This window comes from Polypterus senegalus, chromosome 5 (genome assembly GCF_016835505.1).
Source record: "Polypterus senegalus isolate Bchr_013 chromosome 5, ASM1683550v1, whole genome shotgun sequence".
Taxonomy (NCBI): domain Eukaryota; kingdom Metazoa; phylum Chordata; class Cladistia; order Polypteriformes; family Polypteridae; genus Polypterus; species Polypterus senegalus.
In genome coordinates, this window is record NC_053158.1 from 186,064,549 (window position 1) to 186,089,611 (window position 25,063).

Below are 25,063 nucleotides of genomic sequence, written 5' to 3' on the forward strand. Positions count from 1 at the left end.
CAACGTGTGTCTAATTTTTATAAACCGGCCCTCTGTTAGTATCCAAGCAGATTGATATGACAATAGTAACAGAACGTTACCTTTCAATCTGGCAGGGGGCCGAGGCTTTTTGGGTGTCCATGACTAACCAGTTCAAGCCAGTAATCCAGAGATTCACCTCCTCTTCACTGAATGCTGGGGAAACAGAAAAAGCAGCAACCAAGTGGTAAGAGACATAACTGAAGTATAACTGAAGCACATGATCATCATCCATTATTTTATAATGAGTGCCACGTCCTGTAGTGGTGCCTAAAATATGGGGTTCGGCTGGTATCGCCATTTTGGCCAGTCTCTTCTTGCCAAATTTTCACACATGGCTTTCTTTTTCACACTGACTACCAATACCTTAAGAACAATTTATCAGATGGTTACCCTTCTAGTCAACACTAAATAAAGGTTTCTGAGGAACTTATCAGTTGTCCTCACAGCTCTTGTTCCTTGGGTAAACTGAACCAGGTCATTTAGTAATCACGGTAAGCAGCCATTGACACACACTGGCACAGTCTGTTTTCTCTTACAAACTTAAATGCATGTTTATAAAAAGTGGGAACAAAGTTTTAAAAATCCCAGCTAGGACACCGTGAACGAGAGGACCATCAGAATGGCACATCTAACAGAATAGACTAGAGCTCATAGTGTCATGACTTTGTTACTAATGACAAGTCATCTAATGCAATTTACAGTAAATCTCTCTTCAAAATTAATTTAAAGTCCAAATTGGGGTAAAGAAATGGAAAGAAGGGGGCATCGGAGTAGCTTACAATAGAGCTACCTGATCTTCAGGCGCCAGCATGGGGCATCCAGAGCTAATTTCGTTTTAGCTCAAGACAGTTTTTTGTAGGATTTTAGTACTATGGTGTTGTACTGTGTTAGCCATTATGGATGAAGTGAGAAGTTAAGCAAAATGACCCCTTTTATTGGCTAACTAAAAAGATTACAATATGCAAGCTTTCGAGGCAACTCAGGCCCCTTCGTCAGGCAGGATTTAAAACATTTAGGTGGGGGTATGATGCAGTAAACTTGCAACAGCGCTCAACTGAGCCGTATTCTTGTTTTGTGGTCATAGGCCAACTCACCGGCAACACTCAGAGTCTTCAGCCGGAACTCCATTCCGTAGAGGATAATGAAGCAGAGAGAAGCATCCACCTTCCGGGCCTCTTCAGGGTAGCGCTCAAAATCCCGAGAATTCTTTCCTAGTCGGATCTCCTTGATTTCACGGATGTCAACTTTAAAAAGAGAGACAAAAACAAAGCGTAAGGATTGGGGCAAAATTACTTAATTTACAGTCTACTTAAGCATCGTGATTTTACTGAGTCTAACTGGGAGTCACCAGTTAACCCAACAACATGCATGTCTTTACAGTAATGTCCACATAATCCAAGTGCCGTCAGTGCTGGAGCCCGTCAAAGATGGGAGAAAAACCAGAGACACTACCTGGGCTGAAACACAGGACTCTGGGGCTGTGAGGGACACTGTGTGTGTGTATATACAGTGTATGTCTAGTCTAACCACTTCTCATTCCTCCAGGCACTCCGGTTACTTTTCTTGTCCCAAACACATGCACATGTTACTAACTGCAGATCCAAAATTAGCACTGTGTGAGTTAATGTGGGCATGTCTGAGTGTGCCATCCAGGACTGAAACTTGTGCCCAATGTTGTAGCTCACTGTGACCCAGTGATGAAAAAAATCATATCCATAAAATATATGGATTGATGAACTGGCATCTACTCTACTTGTATATTCTCTACATGGAGGCCATGATCCTCGACTCCTTTGCTGTTTTGTTAAATATTTCAGCAGAATGGCCTGTATCCAGCCAAGAGCACAAAAAGCTCTTCATCCTTAGTAGTATCAGAAGGAAAAAAACTTCCTCTTCTCTGGATGAAATCCACCCCATTCTTCATCAGGGAGAATGCACAGGACATAGGGCATAGAGAGGAGTGGTCAGCTAAAGCTCATCATCATGTTTATCATTAGTGACATTCATATAAAGTGCATCTCCTAGGACTGTGGTGACAACATAACACCCTTTGGTTCCTGTATGAGCAGCAGTTACACACACTGGGTAGCTACACCACCTTTGAAAGCAACTCTCAGAATGCCTTTACTCCTCCTTGTGTGTCTCACATTCGCACTTCCTCCTTTAATCCCATCAGCCAAAGTCACCAGTCATACAGCTTTCAGGGACTGTACACACATACACACACACACCGACTTTAGTGCTTTATTAAATAGTGGAATTATTTGCAACTATTGTTTGCATGTTGTTTCAGTTTAGTTAGTTACCTTTTCTATCTTGCCATTAATGTAATTAGGCTAATTCATTTTTGGAGAAAGGACTTCTATTTAGGCCTCAGCCCTCAGGTGTTGTGGTCATAACGGCTGCAGTCACCTGAAGACTGCTTAAATGAGCATTAATTACATTTATTTAGTGCTTTTCTTGATACTCAAAGCGCTTTATATGGACATAGGGGAACCACTTCAGCCACCACCTATGTGTAGCACCCACCTGGATGATGTGATGTGCCAGTACGCTAACAACACATTAGCTCTTAGGTAATGAAAGGGTGAGAGATAGTTAGGCAATTAAATAGAGGGGATGATTAGGGGGCAGAATGGACAAGGGTGTGATGGGCAGTTTAGCCAGGACATGGGGATACACCCTACTTTTCGAAAGATGCCCAGGGGCCTTTAATGAGAGTCCAGAATTTGGTTTTACGTCTCAGTCATGTTTACAGCACAGTGTTCCCTTCATTTACATTTTTATTTATTTGTCTGACTCCATTATCCAAGGCAACTTACAACATTAATGGTACAATTCCTTTGCTCCTGTTGGAGCACAGGCAGGTGTATAAGTGACTTGTTCACAATCACTGTAGTGGGATTAGAACCCAAAACCCTCAGGGCTTGAATTCCAAAGCCTTAACTGCACTGGGGCATTGGGCTACACGCACGTACCACAGGGTAGGTGCCCCATGCTGGCCTCACTAACACCTTTTCCTGCAGCAACCCAAGCTTTTCCCAGATGGTCTCCCATCCAAGTACTAGCCGGGCCTGAACATCCTTAGCTTCAGGTGGATGACCTGTTCTGAAGTGCATGCGGTTTGGCTGCTGATATGCTGACTTGTTGACTGAACCTTTTTGCTTTGGCACAAGGTGCTTGCAACTGGGTTCTTCTTTCAGCTTTTGATCTTCTCTTTTGTGAATTTTGCAGCTTTCTAACCATTTAAGTTTCAGATTCCTTTAGTTTTAATTTTTCGGATTCCTTTAGTTTTGCTTTTTGTTTTGAATTTAAGATTAGTTGATTTAATTGTTTAGTAATAAATTAACAGCTGATGTTACTATTGTTTAATATTCTACTGTTCTTCTGGAAATCTGTGTGAAAGAGAGGGAGGGTTGAGTAGAGTTGGGGAGTAGAGTTGGTGAAGGTGGAAACATTTGGGATCAACAATACAGAGTAACGGGGATTATGGGAGAGAGTTGAAGAAGAGATTGCAGGCAGGATAGAATGGGTAGAGAAGAGTGACAGGAGTGATTTGTGACAGACGGGTATCAGCAAGAGTGAAAGGGAAGGTCTACAGGACGGTACTGAGACCAGCTATGTAATATGGGTTGGAGACGGTGGCACTGACCAGAAGGCAGGAGACAGAGCTGGAGGTGGCAGCGTTAAAGAAGCTAAGTGGGTGTGATGAGGATGGATAGGATTAGAAATGAGTACATTAGAGGGTCTGCTCAGGTTGGACGGTTTGGAGATAAAGTCAGAGAGGTGAGATTGCGTTGGTTTGGACATGTGCAGAGGAGAGATGCTGGGTATATTGGGAAAAGGATGTTAAAGAGACAGCTGCCAGGGAAGAGGAAAAGATGAAGGCCTAAGAGAAGGTTTATGGATGTTATGAGAGAGGACATGAAGGTGGTGGGAGTAACTGAGAAAAATGTAGAAGACAGGAAGATATGGAAAAAGATTATCTGCTGTGGTGACCACTAATGGGAGCAGCCGAAAGAATAAGAAGAAAAATCGTTCTTCTATATTCTTTAGTTTTCAATTTCAAATGATTAATTAACAAAAAATAACTAAGGTTAGCAAGATACTAACAGAAATAAGGAAACTGAAGATTACAAAAGCAAGATCAGAGACTGAAGAGGTAAAGTTCTAAATTATTAAATAAAACCGTGCAGAACTCTAATAGCCGTCAAACAGACCAAAGCACTAAGCCAAAAGACAACATTAAGAGACGGTTCCAAATTTTAAAACACAGGGAGGAGAGCAAAGGAAAAGATACTCATAGCTTTGAGCGTAGTGGAGGACCACCAAAACAGTGTCCAGGGGTCGCCAAGTCTGGCCCTGGAGGACCACCGTGGCTGCAGGTTTTCATTCTAACCCTTTTTTTTTAAATGAGTGCCCTGTTTGTGGTGCTAATTAGCTTCTTGTGAATTCATTTTACATGAATTGCTTTTTTAAGATTTGTTCCTCTGAATTGCTTAATTTCTTTCCTTAAAAGGCACCCAAATAGAATTGAAATGTGAAGTGAGTGAGCCCCACAAAAGACCAACTAAGTCAGGGCCTCAAACTCCATCCAATTTCACTCCATGCAGCTGCTTCTTTAGGTGCCGAGTCTTTTAATTAAACCCGTTCTTTAATTCCATGGCTTGATGCTGCTCTCATTGTGTAATAGCAGACATTTTCGTAATTGTTGATTTTCTCTTTTCTAAGCACTCTTCAAATGTTTTGGGGACCTGAGCAGGTCAGCATTCCTGATCCCTTCATCTTTCTTTATTTTTAGATATTGTATGAAAGGTCACCGGTTGTTTTGGCTCATTTTGTATCTCATTATTGTTTGGCTGCTAATTAAGGAAAAAGAAACAATTAAGGGGTCGAAGTCTTCAAAGAGAAGTCAATTAAAACAAATTCAAACAAAGTTAATTAGCAGCAAAAACAGGCCACTAATTAAGAAAAGGGTTAGAATGAAAACCTGCAGCCACGGATGTCCTCCAGGACCGGAGCTGGCCACTCTGGGTGTAAACTGTTAATGTCGCTGGAGAGGCCCATCCGTTCCAAGCAGTTCCAAAAATGCACACTAAAGGGAGAAATATCATCAAAAATTCTGGCTAGTAACACAGAGGGCCACGCAGACTCTTTATGAGTAAAAAATGTATTAATACAAAACTACTCTGTAATAACAGGAAGCTCAGTGGAACACGACAGGCACAAAGGCAATCCAAGACAAACAAAAAACAAAGCAAATATCTAGGAAATCACAAAACACAGAAATCACAGTAATCAAGAGAACTCACAACCCCATGAGTGCATTCAGATGGACCCCAAGGAACTGTGGGTATCCCCCTGCCTTTATAGGGCTGAGGCCAGTCCCTTGTAGTGAAGGGCAGGAGACCCCCACCTGAGACATTAGCAATGATCAGAAGCTCCTACTATTTAGGAATAGGAAAGGAAAGTAATAAATGAAAAAAATAAAGGATATGGGGAACAAAAATGTAAGAAAGGCTAGAATATGCGTCAAATATCTAATTAAACAGTTAAAGTAGCAGATTGTAATAAACTATTTGTGCATTAAACTAGTGTGACTAATAAAAGGCATTGCAGCACCCTAAACCCCCAGAGACAACGTCACAAACTCAGAGACACAAGTCATGGGTGCAAATACAAGGTTTATTTTAATGAAATACCTTACAAATAATAATAATAAACCCCAGTACAACTATCTTTGTCTCTCTTTTTCATTCATCTTCCACTCCACTGCTCCTCCAGGCAAGCTTTGTCTGCCTTCTACCAACTCCAACTTGCCTGGATAAGGTTGTGCGGCTTCTATTCTCTTTGACCCGGGGGTACCTCTTTCCACTTCCAGGTCCCACAAAGTAGGGCTCATGCAGCACCCCCTAATGGCACCCACAGAACCTGATAAGGCTTTCCCATGGGACTACAGTTCCCAGCATGCCTTGCGGGAGGAGAGTGTAGCACTGACAGGTTGTCTCCCTTTGTCCTTCCATCACACTTGCCTCTCAGGCAGGTGTTATTCCTCAATCCAACCCTGCCAGTGTGCCCACTACCGCATTGGCATGTCCTGCTTGTCTCCTGGGCAAAGCAGAACAATCCTCACCTTTGTTCTTGTACCTCTGAAGTTTTGGCCTCCCATCCAGATAAGGAACCTTGTCCCATTTCGGCTGGGACATCCAGCACACTAGTTTGAAGTATTCTGAATTCATTTTACTCATTTTCTTTTCTTTTTAGTGTTTGTTTGGTCAGAGTTTGATAACGTAATCTAAAGTTGTGTTATACCACTTGCCATGAATGTGCTCCTGTGGCGTCCGGCAGCAAGTGTATGTATTTATTATTGTAAGTTGTGAATTCACTTAAAAGATTCTCTCTCTTTGTGTTGTAAGCTACTGGTGAAAAGTAGATGAAAACTGGTCAATTAGGGTTATGCTTTGGGTTTTTGATTTTTGTAATAATAATAATCCTTGGGGCCCTGGTTTGCTTCCCGGGTGCTCCCTGTGTGGAGTTTGCATGTTCTCCCCATGTCTGCATGGGTTTCCTCTGGGTTCTCTGGTTTCCTCCCCCAGTCCAAAGACATGCACGTTAGGTGCATTGGCGATCCTAAATTGTCCCTAGTGTGTGCTTGGTGTGTGCGTGTGTGTGTACGCGCGCCCTGTGGTGGGCTGGTACCCTGCCCGGGGTTTGTCTCCTGCCTTGCGCCCTGTGTTGGCTGGGATTGGCTCCAGCAGACCCCCGTGACCTTGTAGTTAGGATATAGCGGGTTGGATAATGGATGGATGGATAATAATCCTTGGGACATTGTCCACATCATTCATTAGTTCTTTAAGTAATTTTCAGGCTGTCTATATATGAGACTTTAAAAATAAAGAAACTATTCACAAATAAAAATGAAAAAATGTTTCCTTGATAAAAACATCAAATTCCTGAATTCAAGCCATCTCTCTTGACCTCGATTCTTGACTTGCACTTCTTTGCATGATTGTCCAGTCCTTGCTAGTCTTTTGGGTTGAATTTCTGGTTTACATCTTCAACCTCTGCCACTCGGATAATACACAAGATAAAGGTCGAGAAAAGTTACTTCTTTAAATATTCTTGTGGTCACCTGGATGAATGATTGGACTATTCCAAGGGATGGGCAAAGTCAGTCCCAGAGGGCCGCAGTGGCTGCAGGTTTTTGTTTCTACCCAATTGCTTAATTACAAAGCAATCCTTGGCAATAATTTAATTTAATGGCTTGTTTAAAAAAAAAATCTTTGCACTTATATAGCTCTTTTCTCACTACTCAAAGCACCCAGCAATTGCAGGTTAAGGGCAGAGTCCCTTTTGGCATTTACGGGATTCAAACCAGCAACCTTCCGATTGCCAGTACTGCTTTAACTCTGCCATGGCAGGTCATTCTCATATCCCAGATTTCCAAGGATGTCATCCAAATGATTTGAAGTCTTAAGCTGATGAGTAATTCTCAGTCCTTCACTTTTTGCTCTTCACTTTCCTTCCAAGTGTTCACTTAAACCAAATAGTGCACAATAAATACACACAAGTGTAAATGGAAACAAGCTTAATGGAGAAATGCTGGTGTCTTTTGTTATTTGCACCTTATTGCTAATAAGGAGCAATTAAAAACTGAGAATACATCTGTTTAAGACTATATAAGGAATTAGTGTTCAAAATCTTAATTAGCGAGACAACTAAAAAGAAGAAGAAGTCTTGCTTAAGCAATAAGGGCTTCTTATTCAAAAACTGGGTTACAGCAAAAACCTGCAGCTACTGCGGCCCACCAGGAATGACTTTGCCCACCCCGGGCTATTCTATACAACTCTCTGAAGAGATTTTTAGACTTCTCTGCAATTAAACTGGGCTTTTTGAGCTCAAGGAATTTGATTTTGGTATTTATTTTTTTGATTTTCACATTGGCCATTGTCTAGGTAATTTTCCCAGGATTCCCTGGTGTAAGAGCCATATGTTAATTAGTTTGTTGCTTAGCTTATGTTAAATTGATAGAAGTATTTTCTTAGTTATTTTAAAGTATTTGCCTATATATTAGTGCAAAGTCAATGACAAGTTCTATTATAACGCCCACTAAATGGAATATTGTAATTATTTCTTGTCGCTCTGAATACAGGTTAGTTTCAGTTTATGATCTGCCTTGCGGTGCAGTTGGTAAGGTAAGGAGTGCAAACAGTTTCAAACTACAGAACAGAATGTACCGAATGTACTAAAGTGAAGCCTATGTAAGTTTGCTATAGAGAAATAACACAACTTTAGATATAGAAAGTAACCAAAGTTTAATAAGAGAAAGCAAAGTTTGCAAAGAAACAAAGAAGAAGAAGAAGTTTTGCCTTTAATTCTGTTTCTGTAATAGCTTTTTTCTGAATTTTTGTGGGCGGCACGGTGGCGCAGTGGTAGCGCTGCTGCCTCGCAGTTAGGAGACCCGGGTTCACTTCCCGGGTCCTCCCTGTGTGGAGTTTGCATGTTCTCCCCGTGTCTGCGTGGGTTTCCTCCCACAATCCAAAGACATGTGGGTTAGGTGGATTGGCGATTCTGAATTGGCCCTAGTGTGTGCTTGGTGTGTGGGTGTGTTTGTGTGTGTCCTGTGGTGGGTTGGCACCCTGCTCAGGATTGGTTCCTGCCCTGTGTTGGCTGGGATTGGCTCCAGCAGACCCCCGTGACCCTGTGTTCGGATTCAGCGGGTTAGAAAATGGAAGGATGGATGGATGAATTTTTGTGATTTGTTCCTTTTTTAAATTTTCACTAAACTTTTATAACAAACTTTTTGGACTGAGAGATTTGTGTGTTATGCGTTTGGCTCATGCTGGCTCCTACCTCATCAACTCAGTAGCTGATCAATTTTGGGAACCTGGAAAAGAAAGGCGCAGCTACACCTGGGAATGGGTGAAAAATAATGTCGTCAGCGTGACCAGATAAAGGGCCATCATATGTGTTTCTTATTTACCCAGTTTTGGATTTATTTATTGTTTGGCGTGCAATTCTCTGTATACATTCTCTTAATCCAAAATGCTGCTGCAAGAATTATTACAAGAACAAGAAAATATGAACACATAACTCCAGTTCTTAAATCTTTACACTGGCTCCCAGTTAAGTTCAGGGCAGATTTCAAAATCCTCCTTTTAACATATAAAGCATTAAATGGCCAAGGTCCGCTTACTTGTCTGAACTTATCATGACTTACAAACCTGAGCGCACATTAAGATCTCAAGATGCCGGTCTGCTTAGGATTCCAAGGATTTATAAAACAACAGTGGGAGGTCAAGCTTTTAGTTACAGGGCCCCTAAACTGTGGAATGGTCTGCCTGCTACTATAAGAGATGCCCCTTCGGTCTCAGCTTTCAAATCCCAGCTGAAGACTCACTACTTCAGTTTAGCACACCCTGACTAGAGCTGCTGATTAACTGTGCAGACTGTATTCTCTGTTGTCAGTCATTAGCACTAAAACATAAGTAACATGATAGTTATAATTTGTTACTAACCCTCACCTATTCTGTTTCTCTTCTCGGTATTCAAATGTGGCACTTGGTGCCACAGCCCACCTGCCAAGTTGTTGTGCCTGCTTATGGTAAAGTCATCCCTGATGGAGGATCGCAGGAATCATGGGAAAGATGGGTCCTTTCATTGGATTGACTGGCCCAGCACTGTTTCAGCTGTGGAATGGCCAAATGGGGGAGGAAGCTTGATGGCCAAGGTCTCCAGGACTATAAACAAATCCAAATCATATTATGTGATGTCATCCATTGTTAAATTCTGCTACGTACTTCTAAAATTTTTATTTTTATACTGTATTGAGGATTTGTTCTGTTCTGTGTATTGTTTTGAATTGAACCCCTTCTTTTTGACACCCACTGCACGCCCAACCTACTTGGAAAGGGGTCTCTCTTTAAAACTGCCTTTCCCGAGGTTTCTTCCATTTTTTCCCTACTGGGGTTTTTTTGGGAGTTGTTCCTTGTCTTCTTAGACAGTCAAGGCTGGGGGGCTGTCAAAAGGCAGGCCCTGTTAAAGCCCATTGCGGCACTTCTTGTGTGATTTTGGGCTATACAAAAATAAATTGTATTATATTGTATTGTATTAAAGGTTCTCTGACTTTCAACGACATCTGTCGCTACTGCCATAAGATCAAACGTGACAAGACCTGGGACGTCATCACGCCATCATCATAAACATAATGCTGTGTTAAAACAAAGACAGAGATTTGCAGTTTGTCTAAGAGTCCTTCTTACAAAACAATTATTGTAGGGTTTAGACTTTGGAAAGAACCTTAGGTTTCAAATTTTGATTAGCTGTTTAGAAATTTGGACTTTTCATATTGTAGATGCCACACGGCCAGGAGAGGAAGCAGACTTGGAAGGAAGGACCGGAAAGGGTGGATGGACAGCCCATTAAAAAGAAAAGAAGTTCCTAGAGGTTTTTTATTCCCCCAACATGCTAGATGGCAGCAGCCCTGGAGGTTGGTGCACAGTAAGAAGCCAGCAGGGCATGCTGGGATATGTAGTCCGGCAGAGCATCCCTGCTGGGGTCACTGGGTGCCACGAGAGGGTGCTGTAGGGGTACAAGCTCCCTATTATGGACTTCCATGCGGACCGGAAGTGCTTTCATTGTGCAGTCGCCTTGGCAGCAGAAGTACTCCCGGGTCTGTAATAGAAGGGATTGCACTCCCTTATTCAAGCAAGTCGTAGCTGGGAGGTAGTGGAGCAATGCTTGGGTGGATGAAGGCAGTGCGGTAGTGAGAAAAGAGAGATATTGTGCGAGGAAGACCTGTATTAGCTTGTGCTTGTATCACATCTGGAGGTATTTAAAATAAAAACCTTCGATTCTTTGAACCCGGGACTGTACAAGTATGTTCGTGTTGGGGCTCACTGATGCCCCGGGGTTTATCACAATATCTTTGAGATGCAACACGCTACCCTGTAACTCTACCGAGAAACTCATTTAACTGAAATCATTTCCCTGTCACAATTAGTTGAAACGTTAGACTATTTAGACTTTCTAATTATTCAGACAATTACAGCGTATTACACCTGCTAGGGTGAATCGTGGTAGTTTTTATACATTGAAAAATAGAGAGAGACTTGTTCATTAGTTTCAGGTAGAACTGGTTCCTCTAACAATTTGCCCACAGGCTGTTCAAATTGTGAATTTAATCCTCATCCATGAATGCCATTTTTATAACGTTTCCATGAATGGGGGTCTTGGAGACCATTTTAACCTGTTTAAATCTGCCTAAAAAGCAATACAATAACTTCTGAATTTTTTATTACCTCTGAAATGAAGTAAATGTGATGTAAATTTTCAATGGTTTACATGTTACCTTTGAAATAGTAATGCGAGTTCAGTGTTCATACAGTCATAGTAGCACTAAAACAAGATGTCAGTTACACATCCCATTCGCATACAGAACAGTCACTCAGAATCTGCCTCAACTTCAACTTGTTTGCAGGCCAGACACACAAGGGAACGCTCTGAATGTTCCCGGCAAACTAGAAGTTTGCACTGGGAGCAAGCGGACTTTATCTTTCTCTCGTTTTCCCTTAGGCACATGTGACAGCGTCGCTTCTTAGCTACATTTGCTGCATCTCCATGGGGCTGTTTCATCATCAATTTTTGTTTCCTCATCACTTGACACAGTGTCACTTCCATCATCATAGCCTTCTTCATTTGAGTTGTCTGATCAAAATCCGACAACTCCTTCAGTATTTCAGCCTGGGCTTCACTTGCATCGAATTGTTTTGTTGGTCGTTGACTCGTTGTTCATAAACACATCAACTGGACTTGCCCCTCAACAAACTACACACCAGCAATGTCTCAGGCAGGACTAAGAAAATCTAAACTAAAGAAAATCCATCCATCCATCCATCATCCAACCCGCTATATCCTAACTAGACGGTCACGGGGGTCTACTGGAGCCAATCCCAGCCAACACACACACACACACACGCAGACACACACACACACACACACTAGGGACAATTTAGTATCACCAATGCACCTAACCTGCATGTCTTTGGACTGTGGGAGGAAACCCACGCAGACATGGGGAGTACATGCAAACTCCACACAGGGAGGACCCGGGAAGCGAACCCGGGTGTCCTAATTGCGAGGCAGCAGTGCTTCCCATTGCACCACCGTGCCGCCCCACTAAAGAAAATACAAATTTTAAATAGAAAATTCAAATATAAAATGAAGCAAAAATGCTCGTACAAAAATAGCAACGTTTCCATGAATGGGGTCTCCGAGACCCCCAACTACTTTGTGCAACTGTAGCACTTATTTGCACTAAGCTATTGAGAAGTGGATTTCTACACATTTTTCAAGACAACACAAAATGAAAAGTCAGAAAATTTCATGGCCGTCATATTATCTTGAAAGGACAATAATTAGAAAAATCAGTGACTGGGGGTCTTGGAGACCCCCCCATTCATTGGGTGAGGGTTAATTCAATGTGGTGCCATTAGGATTATAAAAATTGTGGCTTCTCCTAGAATGAATTGTTTTGGTGGGGTTACCACTGACTTGCTCTTGTTCAGCTGTGCTCATAGCTAATAACTTTATTTATTATAAATACATTTTCCCATGATGATGTTCTCTTCAATATGTGCATGCATAATGCTTTTGAATACATACATTGAGACATCATGCAAGATACAACATGAATGATGCACACCAAGCAAGTAATAAGCTAGCATGTAGCACATGTGCAGAGTCTGACTGATATGGAGGTACCAGACAAACTTACTTACCGACCCAGTAAAACTCACAATTAAAGGAATGGAGTGGAAAAGTCAGACATAAAACTGTTGTTCTTACATCTAAATATTAGACACCTACTTCATTTTGAAATTATCCATGTAACATATAGTCCATAGTGTCCGGGGGTGTCCTGCAGGTATTAGTCACTTCAGAGATTTACGTCATACTGAGAAGCCATTAATCTACTAACACTACTACCTACTAACAACGAACAAACGCAAGACATTTTACATTTTATTGTACCTTCCTTTTAGAGTACCCATGATAAGTAAAATGATTCACGCATCGCTGAATTGGCAGCAAAGCTCTCTGTTTTACTTCACAAAACAGTTCCAGAGAAATGCATGCCATTGATACAAGTAGAAAGGCCTGTAGTCCTGCCTGGAAGTATTCACATGCATTAATTCTGCATGTGTCAGCCCCTCATTTAGTATTTAAATAAAGATTTCTAGAGAAAAAAAAAATCAACTGACTCATTTCCTAATGTGTTGTAAGAAATGCGGCCTTCAAATTATGATGAGGGTCTTGGTGATCACAATCCTAAAGGTGCATCAGAGCCAGAAAAGAAATGTGAAGCTCCACAGTAGTTGGAGTGCGTCGATCATCAAATTCATCAGCTGGAATCAAGAAAAAGGCAAGCAGGGTTGCTGATTTTGGTGGTGGTGGTGGTGGTGGGTACCGTTAGGGATAGGGTTAACGGGGAGTTTGGTGGCTTCCTGTGAGATTTTCATGTCAAGGAAACACAGTAATTTGTACAACGGTGTATTTTAGTAGGCCTTCATCTTGAAATTGGCAACACATCACCATTTTTTAATTGCACTGCTGATGTCAACGTGAAGTATAAATAGAGTTCATTTTAGTAGTGTGTGACAGATTACTTCCATTAGACAGCTGCAGAAAAGAACACACGTAAACACAGAAGTGTGACCAAGGCTTTGGGGAGCAGAATTTCTTGTTTTCCACATCTAAAAAACCCTTCAAACCTCAAAAAAAACATTTAAAGAGGCTCACATGTTGCAGATGTGTAATTGAATGCAAAAATAATTTTTGTGTACAATTTATGAAACTGTATGTGAATCGAAATTGGATTCTCTCATCAATACTGAGCACAATCATAAGCTGCTGTACAGGTATAGAGGTGTGCTGCAATGGTTTCCTTGTACGTCATTTTTAAAACACAGGCAGGTTAACTGACTTGCTCAGAGTCACACAGCCAGTGGCAGAAACTAAACCGCCACTGTCACAGGAGGCTGGGGGACAAACCCAACCAGAATGCCTGGAAATACAGGGAGGTAGCTTATATGTCCCCCGGGTCACGAGGGGGAATCTGCCCTGGATCTTGAGGGGACCACGGGAAAGGAGCAAGGAGACTCAAGCCCATTGGGGCCCAAGGCCACAGCCAGGGGTGCCCCAAACCTCAGAGAGCCCAGGAAACATTCACTTCCGCCACACCCGGGAAGATGGAGGAAGATCCTTCCAGGGACGACCAGAGTGCTTCCGGGTGCAAGAGTAGCACTTCCGCCACACCAGGAGGTGCTGCCAGAAGGACATCATCAGGCACCTGGAGCACATCTGGGTGGGAATAAAAGGGGCCGCCTCCCTACAATCAGGGAGCTAGAGTCAGGAGTGGGAGCAGGACGAAGAGGAAAAGGCGGCCCACAGACAGTGAGAGAAAGGCCCGTATTTGGGGTGCACTGTGTGCTGTGTTAGACTGTGTGTTTATTGAATAAAGCGTGTGTATTTTATAAAGAAGTGGTGTTTGTCTGGTGGTGTTCGGACCCAGGTCTCACACCACCTTAACCTCCAGAAAAGGCTGCCTGGCTCTCCTTCTGCCAGAGTGGCTCCTCCTTTAGGGTGGTCTCTGTTTTGGACCATCCTTTGTCATTTCGTTATCAGCTAGGTAAACCTTTATATTGTACTAGCTGTGTAAGCCCATGCTGTGAAACTATTGAAATCGTCAGAAAAAAAATTGAAATGTAGAGATGTCAGGCAATTGAAATGAACTACTCTGGGCATCTCTCTCTCCTAGGAGGATTCAATTTGCCGATGTGCTCTCATCGCTTGTGCATTAGCACCGGGAGGAAAAGTTAAAGGGATACCGGTTTGCCGATGTTAGCGGCTAAGCGACTATGGAGGAATATTTCGGACAAAATGAAATAAATAAATAAATGCGTAAATAAATAAAAGTACTGTAAAATGTGAGCATAAATAAATAAATGTGTCATGAAATGAGAGCCTTAATAAATAAATATGTCATGAAATGAGAGCATAAATAAATGTGTCACGAAATATGTTTTTCGTTGCTTATTTATTTATTTCATTTTGTCCGTAACATTCCTGCAAACTGTCATGAAATACGGCTTGAAATAAAACTGTCACTTTCACTCGTCAAAGTTGAGAGGGTGGGCTCTAACACGCCCTCTAGTTACTGATTGGTGAATCGATAGCACAAGAATTAATTAGAAAAATGCTTACTACTGCAGATGAAATGGATTCTACCGAAGATATTACGTATTTCAGAGAGAGAATTGAAGATTTATCGGAAGAAATTACAATGTTGGCGGCCTCGCTTGTGTTATTAGCTGAGTCTATAGCACCTTCTGTTAGTTTTCTGTTTCCTTGGAGGCAGAGCCCTTACCCCAACTCCACCTTTCACCTCTCACAGACAGACACACACACTTCCACGTGTAGACATTTATATATAAGATAACTTAATTGTTAACATTATTGTCACCTACAGTCAGATCTGGCAGTGTTCATCTATAGCATCTGTGTGAATAAGAAAGCACGTGCTATGGCATTTCTGCTTATTAGTGCTGCTTGAAATTAACAGCTGAGCCTCAACAATTACGATGAGGAAGAAAAGCCTTCTTCCTCTTTTGTGGACAGTGAGAAATGACATTATCAGCCACAGGACCACACTGCACTGCAATTAATGATATCAGCATACAATAAATTCATTACATTAGGCTCCATTTCCATTTTCTCATGCAGTAACTTCTCAGGTCAGACGTTGTACCAGTTACCGGTGGGTCAATATTTCCAAACATGTCTGAATTGCATGGACAGAGCATAAAATTGGGATTAATAAAGTATCTATCTATCTATCTATCTATCTATCTATCTATCTATCTATCTATCTATCTATCTATCTATCTATCTATCTATCTATCTAAAAAAGCTCCCTTTATAGCCCATTTGGACCACCATTCTAGAATAACAGATAACAACTGTAATAATTAACTGTTTATAGCTGTGGCTAATTTAACAAATGGAAATTCTGAACTCTAATGCAAAATGTCAATGTCAATTTGTTTATACAGTATAGCACATTTAAAACAACATAGGAATGCTGTGGCCAAAGTGCTTTACAATAATAGAATAAAAGAAAAACATGCAATTAACACGAATAACATAAATAGAAATAAAATATATGAACAAATAAAATAAATAATAAATAGAAGTAATGTTATATAATCACAATGAGGAAAACATCCGTATTACTGAAGGTGACGGAATGCAAGTGAATAGAAGTGTCTTTAATCTCGTTTTGAACAGTTCAATTGTAGACGACTCCTTCATGTGATGAGGTAAAGAGTTCCACAGGCGAGGAGCAGCAGCTTCAAAAGCCCTGTCTGTCCCCCTTAGTTTGACATTTGGTACGAGGGACAACAAGAGACAACTGACCAGAAGATCTCAGCACTCTGGATGGCTGGTGTAAAGCACACAATTCAGATAAATAGGCAGGAGCCGAGCCTATGTAAAGATTTAAAAACTAGCAACAAGATTTTAAAATCAATTCAAAAACTGACAGGCAACCAGTGTAAAGAAGCTAATATTGGAGAAACAGAATCAGACTTTCTTGCCCCAACCAGAAAGTGAGCGGCAGCATTTTGGACCAACTGTAACCTGCGTATCACTGATTTGCTAATCCCAGAATACAGCAAGTTGCAGTAATCAAGGCAAGAAAAAATAAAAGCATGAGTAGCTTTCTCAAGATTCCTAGAAGATAAAAAAGACTTGATCTTATACCTTCAAACATCAGCAGTGCAGAATTTATGAACCGCTTTATTGAGAAAATTGACAACAAAAGATTCCAGATTTCAGCGTCACCTCACAAACTAAATACTATATTGTCAAAACCTGGTTCACCTTGCACAGACCACTTTAGTAATTTTAATTTGGTAACAGGGTAGGAAATCATAATTTCAATTAGACCCATTCCCAACTAAACTAGTGGATAGCTAGTCTATTATATAACTGTGTATTAGTGTATACAGTAGTGTATCTGGCAGTGCCCATTTTAAGTAGTATCAATAGTTAATTGCTGAATGGTGCAGTTCCTGATACACTAAAACAGTCACTTTTCAGACCATTCCTTAAAAAGCCAGAGCTGGACCCACACATTCTTAATAACTATGGACCCATTTCAAATGTACCCCTTCTCCCTAAAATACATGAAAAAGTAGTCACCAATCATTTTCAGTCACACCTTACACATCAAAATATGTTTGAGAAATTCCAGTCCGGCTTCCACTCTGTTCATAGTACAGAAACGGCACTAACCCGTGTTGTAAACAACATTCTGTTATCTTCTGATGATGGAAATCTCACAGTAATTATGTTGTTAGACTGAAGTGCAGCTTTTGCTAACCATTCTTGTTTTACAACACAGACCAGGAAATTAATGTTGGGCTCACAGGCACTGTGCTGGCCTAGCTTACTTCTTATTTCTCAAATCGATTCCAGTATGTACAGAAATGTACTAACAGTGCTCCATCATTATACACAGAAGTTAAATATGGTGTCCTGCAGGACTTACTACTGGGAAATTTACTTTTTTCACTTTTCATACTTCCAGTGGGAACTGTCATTACAAAACATAACGTTCATTTTCACTCGCATACAGACAACACCCAATTATACCTTCCTTTTAGACCAAATGACATTTCTCAGATGCTGTCCTTACTTAGTTGTGTCAGTGAGTTAAAGGAGTGGATGAATGAGAACTACTTGTTACTGAATACAGAAAAAAAAACAGACAAATTTATTTATTGGATGGAATGATGCAGACAGCAATAACATTCAGTCACTGTTTAACTCAGCTGGACTCACTATTAGCTTTAATGAATTAGTGCAGAATTTTAGATGTTATGTTTGACACTAGCATGTCATTTAAAAACACACATCACAAAACTTTCCAAAACATGGCTTTTCCATCTCACAAATGTTGGAAAATTAAGACGTTTTCTAAATATGCAGGATACTGAGAAATTAATTCATGCACTTATTTCTAGTAGGATTGACTACTGCAATGGATTATTCACTGACAGGTCACATTGTTCTCCATGCAGCTTACAGTTAATTTGAAATGCTGCAGAAAGAATTATCACAAAAACTAGAAAGTATGAACACAAAACTCCAGTTCAGAGGTCCTTACACTGGCTCCCAGTTAAGCTTTCGGCTGATTTTAAAATCCTCCTTTTAACTTATAAAGACTTAAATGGCAGAGACCCTCCTTACTTATCTGAACTCGTCATTACTTACAAAGCAGAGCACGCATTAAGTTCTCAAGATGCCGGCCTGTTTATGATTACAAGGATTAATAAAATTACAGTGGGAGGCTGTAGGCCCCAAAACTATGGAACGGTCTGTTTGCTGCTATAAGAGGCTACTATATCAGCTTTTGAATCAGATTGAAGACTGTCAGGGATGCCAGGGGCCATGACCCGGCCGGGACGCCAGGAGGGACCGGAAGAGGGTCAGAGCCCTGCCTGGACCACGTGGGGTTTGCCTTCCGGGTTGCTTTGGGGGCCACGGGTCAAGGGCATGGAAGCCCTTCCCTGTAGGGGCCCGTGGTCACCGCCAGGAGGCGCCCCAATGCCTTGGGGACTTGTTTCCCCAGCACTCCTGCCACACCAGGAAGTGCTGGGGAAGATTATGACGGCGCCGGAGAGCAGCCGGGAGGACAGCGGCACTTCCGCCACGCTGGGGCGTAAGGTATGCCGGGAACACCAGGTGCTCATCCGGGTCAGCTATAAAAGGGGCCGCCTCCCTTCATTCAGGGCTGGAGTCGGGTGGAAGGAGGACGAAGCAGTGGAGAGTGGAGGCGGCCCGAAGAAAGGCATTGTGGCCAGGACTTTGGGTGATTTGGGGTTTGTGCACTGAACTGGGTCTTTGTGACCAGTATTTGGGGGTCTTTGTGACCATAGTTTGTAAATACTGTAAATAAGCGTGTGGTGGTTTGAGAAACAACATGTCCGCCTGTCTGTGCCCGGGTGCCGTTCACATCTGGCGTAGTCGGCAGGATGCTCCGCCTGTTTCAAGGCGGAGACCTGTTCAAAAAAATATTGTTGTGGACGGCCCGGTGCAGCAGGGGACCCCACCCACGTACCGCGGGTGCTGCGTGCACACAGCCCCGCGGGGTAAAGGAACCCCACGGACCGCCAGGGGTCCGCAGGAGGGCCATTATTCCCTGAAGCGGGCGGGCGGCGTGCATTGGAGGAGTGCAGCGGGCTCCCGCGATCGCGCGCGTTGCTGGAGGCGCCGGGGCGGCATGGCGTCCAGAGGCCACGCCGAGGACGTTTCCTCGGTTAGACGGGACCTGGGAGGTGAGTTCCCTGCCTATCGGCAGCGGCCCTTGGGGCCGGGCGTGTTTTGTTTTCCGGGCGGGGCCCTCCCGGATCCGCGTCAGTGGCGGGCGATGCTGGTTTGCGGGGCTCCGGTAAGACGGCGGCAGCCGAGAGGGCTGCGGAGGAAGAGACGCTGCAGCTCGAAGGTGCTTGCAACGACAAGGCTGCCGGCAAGCGCGCCGCCGCCGCAGAAGGGGAGCCAAGATGGCCGCGGACCAGAAGTCCCTCCCCCTGACAGGCACGCGATTGGGCGGTGTGTCTTGTGTGCCCGCCGATGACTGCAGAGAGGCGGACCAAGGAATGTCCATCACGGGCAGGGGAGACCCGATTGGGCGGAGGAAAGGCCCACAGGAAGTGGCCGGGCGCCGGAGGCTGACAGACAGGTAGGCTCAGCGCCGGTTAACTTCCTGTCTTTGCCGGCTGCTCTGGCGGAGCTGGAGGCGTCCCTTCAGCCCGTGGAGCAGCGTGTTTACAGATGCTACGTGCCCTCCGGGCTGAGGTGCTGGAACTGGAGAGGAAGGCGCTCGCGGCGCTGCAAACGTTTCGATCGACAACGGGGCGGCGCGACGCTGGAATCTCCAGCCGGAGGTACGGCGGAGACGGTGAGTACAGCCGACTCCGTACAGCATGCGGGAGGGTCTGTTGAAAAGGCTGTGATGATAACGATCAGTTCCGAGTAAGCAGCCCTCCGACAGGAGGTGCGGCGCCGGCTGTATGCTGGGCGAGGGGAGTCCGAGGACGCTGAATGGACACGGGCTGCTAAGTGCCCGGGTCCTAGCGCCCGCCGCCCGAGTCGGCGCGGTCTTGCGCCGCACTATAGGGACGCAGACGGGACAGAGGCGTCTTCTTATTCCATAAGGAGTCTCAAACCGTCATGGCGTCCCAGAGTGAACGGAGGAATAAAGGGCTGGGTGCCGATTCCTCCGATATGTTACGGACGCAGACGGAAAGGGGCTCGTGTTGGTTAATACGGAGTCGCATATCGCCAAGGCGTCCGAAAGTGAAGGGAGGATTAAGCGGCTGGGTGCCGCCTCCTCCAATACAGTGAGACGCGTTGCTGGGTGCACGCGTACGGCTGGCCCCTCTGGGGGAGCAGAGGGAATCCCTGAGGCCGGCGGTGAGAGAGCAGGCGGTGCCGACAGTTCCACTATCGAGAGGGACACGGAAGCCGCGGAGAGGGTGCCGATCAGGCAAGTGCCGGGTGCCGGTTGGGGGGGGGCCCGCTGCCCGTGCGTGGCACGAGCTGGGTGCTTTGGCAGCGGTTCTGCCCCTGTGTTCTCTTTTGTAGGGACGGACCCCGGGCGAGCTGAAGGAGCCCCTTCGTGGCGGAGCAGCCCTCTGATGTCGGGCCGCCTGCGAATAATCTCTGCGGTGCGCAGCTGCGCCACAGCTGGAGGAGCCTACGGGGGAACGAGTGGCTCGGAACAAAGGGGCGCGGAGGTCTCGGAGGGGGTGCCTACCGAGGAGGCCCCGGGGTGCCGGTAAAAGGGGGGAGCACAACCTGTGCGAGGCGCAGGGATGCACCATGGGTTGGTGCTCAGATTGTGTCTCCGCCCTGTCCCTGCTAGGAGTGCGGGGCCGGACCCCGGCTATCCTCGAGTGGGTCCCGTTTCGGGGCTCTGCTGCCCTCGCGGGACGGGTCGCTCTTTCCCACGAGTGGTCTTCGCTGGCTGTGGGGCACTGTCAGGGATGCCAGGGGCCATGACCCGGCCGGGACGCCAGGAGGGACCGGGAGAGGGTCAGAGCCCTGCCTGGACCACGGGGGTTTGCCTTCCGGGTTGCTTTGGGGCCACGGGTCAAGGGCATGGAAGCCCTTCCCTGTAGGGGCCCGTGGTCACCGCCAGGAGGCGCCCAATGCCTTGGGACTTGTTTCCCCAGCACTCCTGCCACACCAGGAAGTGCTGGGGAAGATTTATGACGGCGCCGGAGAGCAGCGGGAGGACAGCCGGCACTTCCGCCACGCTGGGGCGTGGCCAACGAAGGTATGCCGGGAACACCAGGTGCTCATCCGGGTCAGCTATAAAAGGGGCCGCCTCCCTTCATTCAGGGCTGGAGTCGGGTGGAAGGAGGACGAAGCAGTGGAGAGTGGAGGCGGCGAAGAAAGGCATTGTGGCCAGGACTTTGGGTGATTTGGGGTTTGTGCACTGAACTGGGTCTTTGTGACCAGTATTTGGGGGTCTTTGTGACCATAGTTTGTAAATACTGTAAATAAACGTGTGGTGGTTTGAGAAACAACATGTCCGCCTGTCTGTGCCCGGGTGCCGTTCACAAGACTTAATACTTCAGCTTAGCATACCCTGAATAGAGCTGCGGATTAGTTGTGCGTACTGACTCTCTGTTTGTTAGCCATTTGTAGAGAAATATAAGTAATTCAAGTCAAGTCAAGTTGGGGAGCATGCACTGGTACAGTGCGTTGCTGCACTCACTACAAGATGAAACAGCTTGGGATCCCGGGTAACAACCCCCCAGGCAGACATGCAGTCCAGTCCCACCATCCGGAAATGACCCTCTATCTGCCGCAGCCAGGTGTTATGTGGGCGACCCCTTGGTCTGGTCCAGCCACTCGGGTCCCCAACAATGAGGATCTTACGAGCCAGATCACCCTCGGGGAACGCACCACATGGCCGTAGTGCCGTAACTGATGCATTTGGGACACCATGAGCAACCGCTCATTCGGCACAGTCAAACCAACGGTACCCAAGGATTTTCCAGAAAGACACAGTACCAAAGAAGTCCAGTGTTCGTCTCAGGTCACTGGATAGCGTCCACGTCTCACAACCATATAGCAAGACAGGAAGCACCAGGACACTAAAGACTTGGACCTTTGTCCTTTTGCATAGATATCAGGAGCGCCACAGACCCCTTTCTAGTGACCTCATGAGCCCCCATGCTCTCCCAATCCATTTACTGACTTCATAGGAAGAGTCACCAGAGACATGAATGTCACTGCCAAGGTAAGTAAACCTCTCACTAAGGTCGACACTCTCTCCACAAACAGACACACTGCTGATGGCTGTGCCTAGATCTTGGTTTTTATCAGGACACTCTCAAGCCCAGACACTCAGACTCCTCACTCAGTCTCTCGAGTGCCCCGATCAGAGCCTCCATTGACTCCACAAAGATCACAGCATCTTTATTTACTTTGCTGACGATAAGTAATTCAATATTTATAAAGTGTTACTAGCCCTCCCCTATTCTGTTTTTCTTCTTGATGTGGTACTTGGTGCCACTGCTGTACTCCCAAGCTGTTCTCCTGCATATGGAAAAGTCATCTCAGATAAAGGAGCTTAGGAATCATCAGACAGAAAGACTTCATCTGATTGGACAGCCAGCACAGGCTCTACTATAGTATGCATGGGAGTGGATAGTTAGCTGGTTGTCCAAGGTCTCTAGGACTCTGATTTTGTCTTTGACATTCTTTCTTACAGATTTTTACCTCCTCTGTTGCCTACTGGCCATAGTTTAACAACTAATGAACAAATATCATTGGTTTCCATTTATTTTATTCAAAATATATGAATATGGTTGAGAGGAAGGTGTGACTTGAAAAAATCTCATGGCCAAGGTCTTATCTCGCGGGAATTGAAATTACCTCTTTAAAAAAGTCTTGTCTCAGGATTTCCTTTTATTATATATATATATATATATATATATATATATATATATATATACCATAAATCCCTCTGTACAGTAATTAATGACATGTAATGGCTCAGTACTGACTTGGATGTTACTTTCAGGGAGGGTCCAGGCACAGCCTCAATTCACATCTCTCATCTAACTTGGGGGTCCAAAACCAGATTTGTGGCAGTTTTTAGGGCAGTTATGACCACTGGGCAATTGTTGACCCATTGTTACATCTGAGATTATAATGTTATTCATTTGAATTATTTGCCATTTAATTTGTAAATATAATTGTGGTGTGCTGCTGAGGCATTGAGTGTACTCACATATGGCATGTTACACTGACCCTGTTCTCTAGGCCATGGCTCATAGATGACTGGCTGACCGATTGTCATCACAAGGGGTTCAGAGGAGGAGGCTGGATGTGCTCTTGTCTGATCAGGCTCCATAAATTCTAGTCTGGCACTCATTTAGATTTCAAGAAGCAGATGCTAGACGCAGCATTAAATCACAAGTCTACTTGATCTCTTCAGTTATTTAAGAATGAATACTGCCAGGACAGTACACAAGCTGACAGACAGATTGCACCTTGCTTCAAGCACATGACTGGCATTCCAACATTATCTCAAGATCAGTCTTGCAAACAAACTACTGAAACAGCTTGCCAAGCTTGTTTGGATGAACAATGTTGCGTGATCTCTACAAGCCATAATTATTTAAATAACCAGAACACAGAGATGAAACGTGGAGTGGCAAAGAAGGCAGCTGAAATGCAGAGAGTGACTTTTTTTCTCTTCTGTTCCTCAGGGTCACTTCAGAAGCGCAGCAGTCAGCCTTCCGAAGGACTCCACCCTGAGCCAGAAATACAACAAACTGACATCAAGAAGCAGACTAAAACAGGACAGGCTGGCAAACAGAAGCCGATAGAACAGAAAAGTCCTACTGCTATAACGGAGAAATGAACTGATGCCCACAAGCACCGTTCATAAACACGTCTTCAAATTTGTACAGTAAACATTGGAATTTCAGAACAGGGAGAAAGATAGAATTGACTGGCACCTACTTGTTAAGAGAAAAGGCAGCCTGTCCAATATTGATAAGATAATGGACACTGCAGTGTAGTTGGAGATGACAGCAGACATCACTGAGTTGACAGGTGTCATGGTTGAGAGCACATTTATTTTAAGAGCACTGCAGTGCTGGCCATTAGTCCTGCTGATATCTCAAATGCAGTCGTCAGTCATCCAACATGTGTACCTTATGTTCTACTTAACTACTGCATGTGGGCATCAGATGCAAATGTCTGAGCACATGCCAAAGGCGTTGCGTTCTGGGTGTTGGCCCACCAGTGCACACCTCGCCTGTGACTTACAGTGAGACCCTAATTGTGTCTCTTGACCGTCCAAGGCTCCAATTGTACAAGATATTTGTGACAAGCGATACAGTAGCTCAGTACTTCTAAAGAACCTTGGAATGAAAGGCACTATATAATTAATTTTGTCCAAAAAAATGGGTTGGGGTATAAACTGTCAGAACCTTCAGGCTGCAGACCCAATGAGCACAACTGTTTATAATGCACCTTGAGATACGCAGGGTTTGGTGCAGGAGGGCAGTATAAAAAATTAAGTTTGCATATCTTGCAATCTATCTGAAATTTGGAGCTATTAGACCCAATGTAAACAAATGTACAATATGGAGTTTAGCCAGAAAAGATAGCCTTTATTCCATAGTCACACACCCTCCCCACAAGCTTCTCTCCATAACGGAGAGTTATAATGGATGAGACGGTGGATAGTGTCCTGAGGGATCTCCTCCCAGATCTGGACCAGGGCATCACTGAGCTCCTGGAGAGTCTCAGGTGCATCCTGGCGGCATCGGATTGACCGAAACATAATGTCCCTGAGGTGTTCTATTGGATTTAGGTCAGGCGAGTGAGCATGGGGGCCAGTCAATGGTACCAATTCCTTCATGCTCCAGGAACTGCCTGCAAACTCTCG

General features: G+C 44.4%; 1 protein-coding gene across 2 annotated transcripts in view; it reads right to left on the reverse strand.

The window, feature by feature from the left end:
* LOC120529699 (1-phosphatidylinositol 4,5-bisphosphate phosphodiesterase gamma-1-like) overlaps positions 1-25,063 on the reverse strand; it is a 224,286-nt gene that overhangs the window by 136,394 nt on the left and 62,829 nt on the right. For both annotated transcript variants that reach the window (XM_039753754.1, XM_039753755.1), the window contains exons 2-3: positions 1,116-1,265; positions 81-174 (exon numbers count right to left, since the gene is read on the reverse strand). In XM_039753754.1, coding sequence (XP_039609688.1) covers positions 81-174; positions 1,116-1,265 — 244 coding nt within the window. The remainder of the gene's footprint in view (positions 1-80; positions 175-1,115; positions 1,266-25,063) is intronic.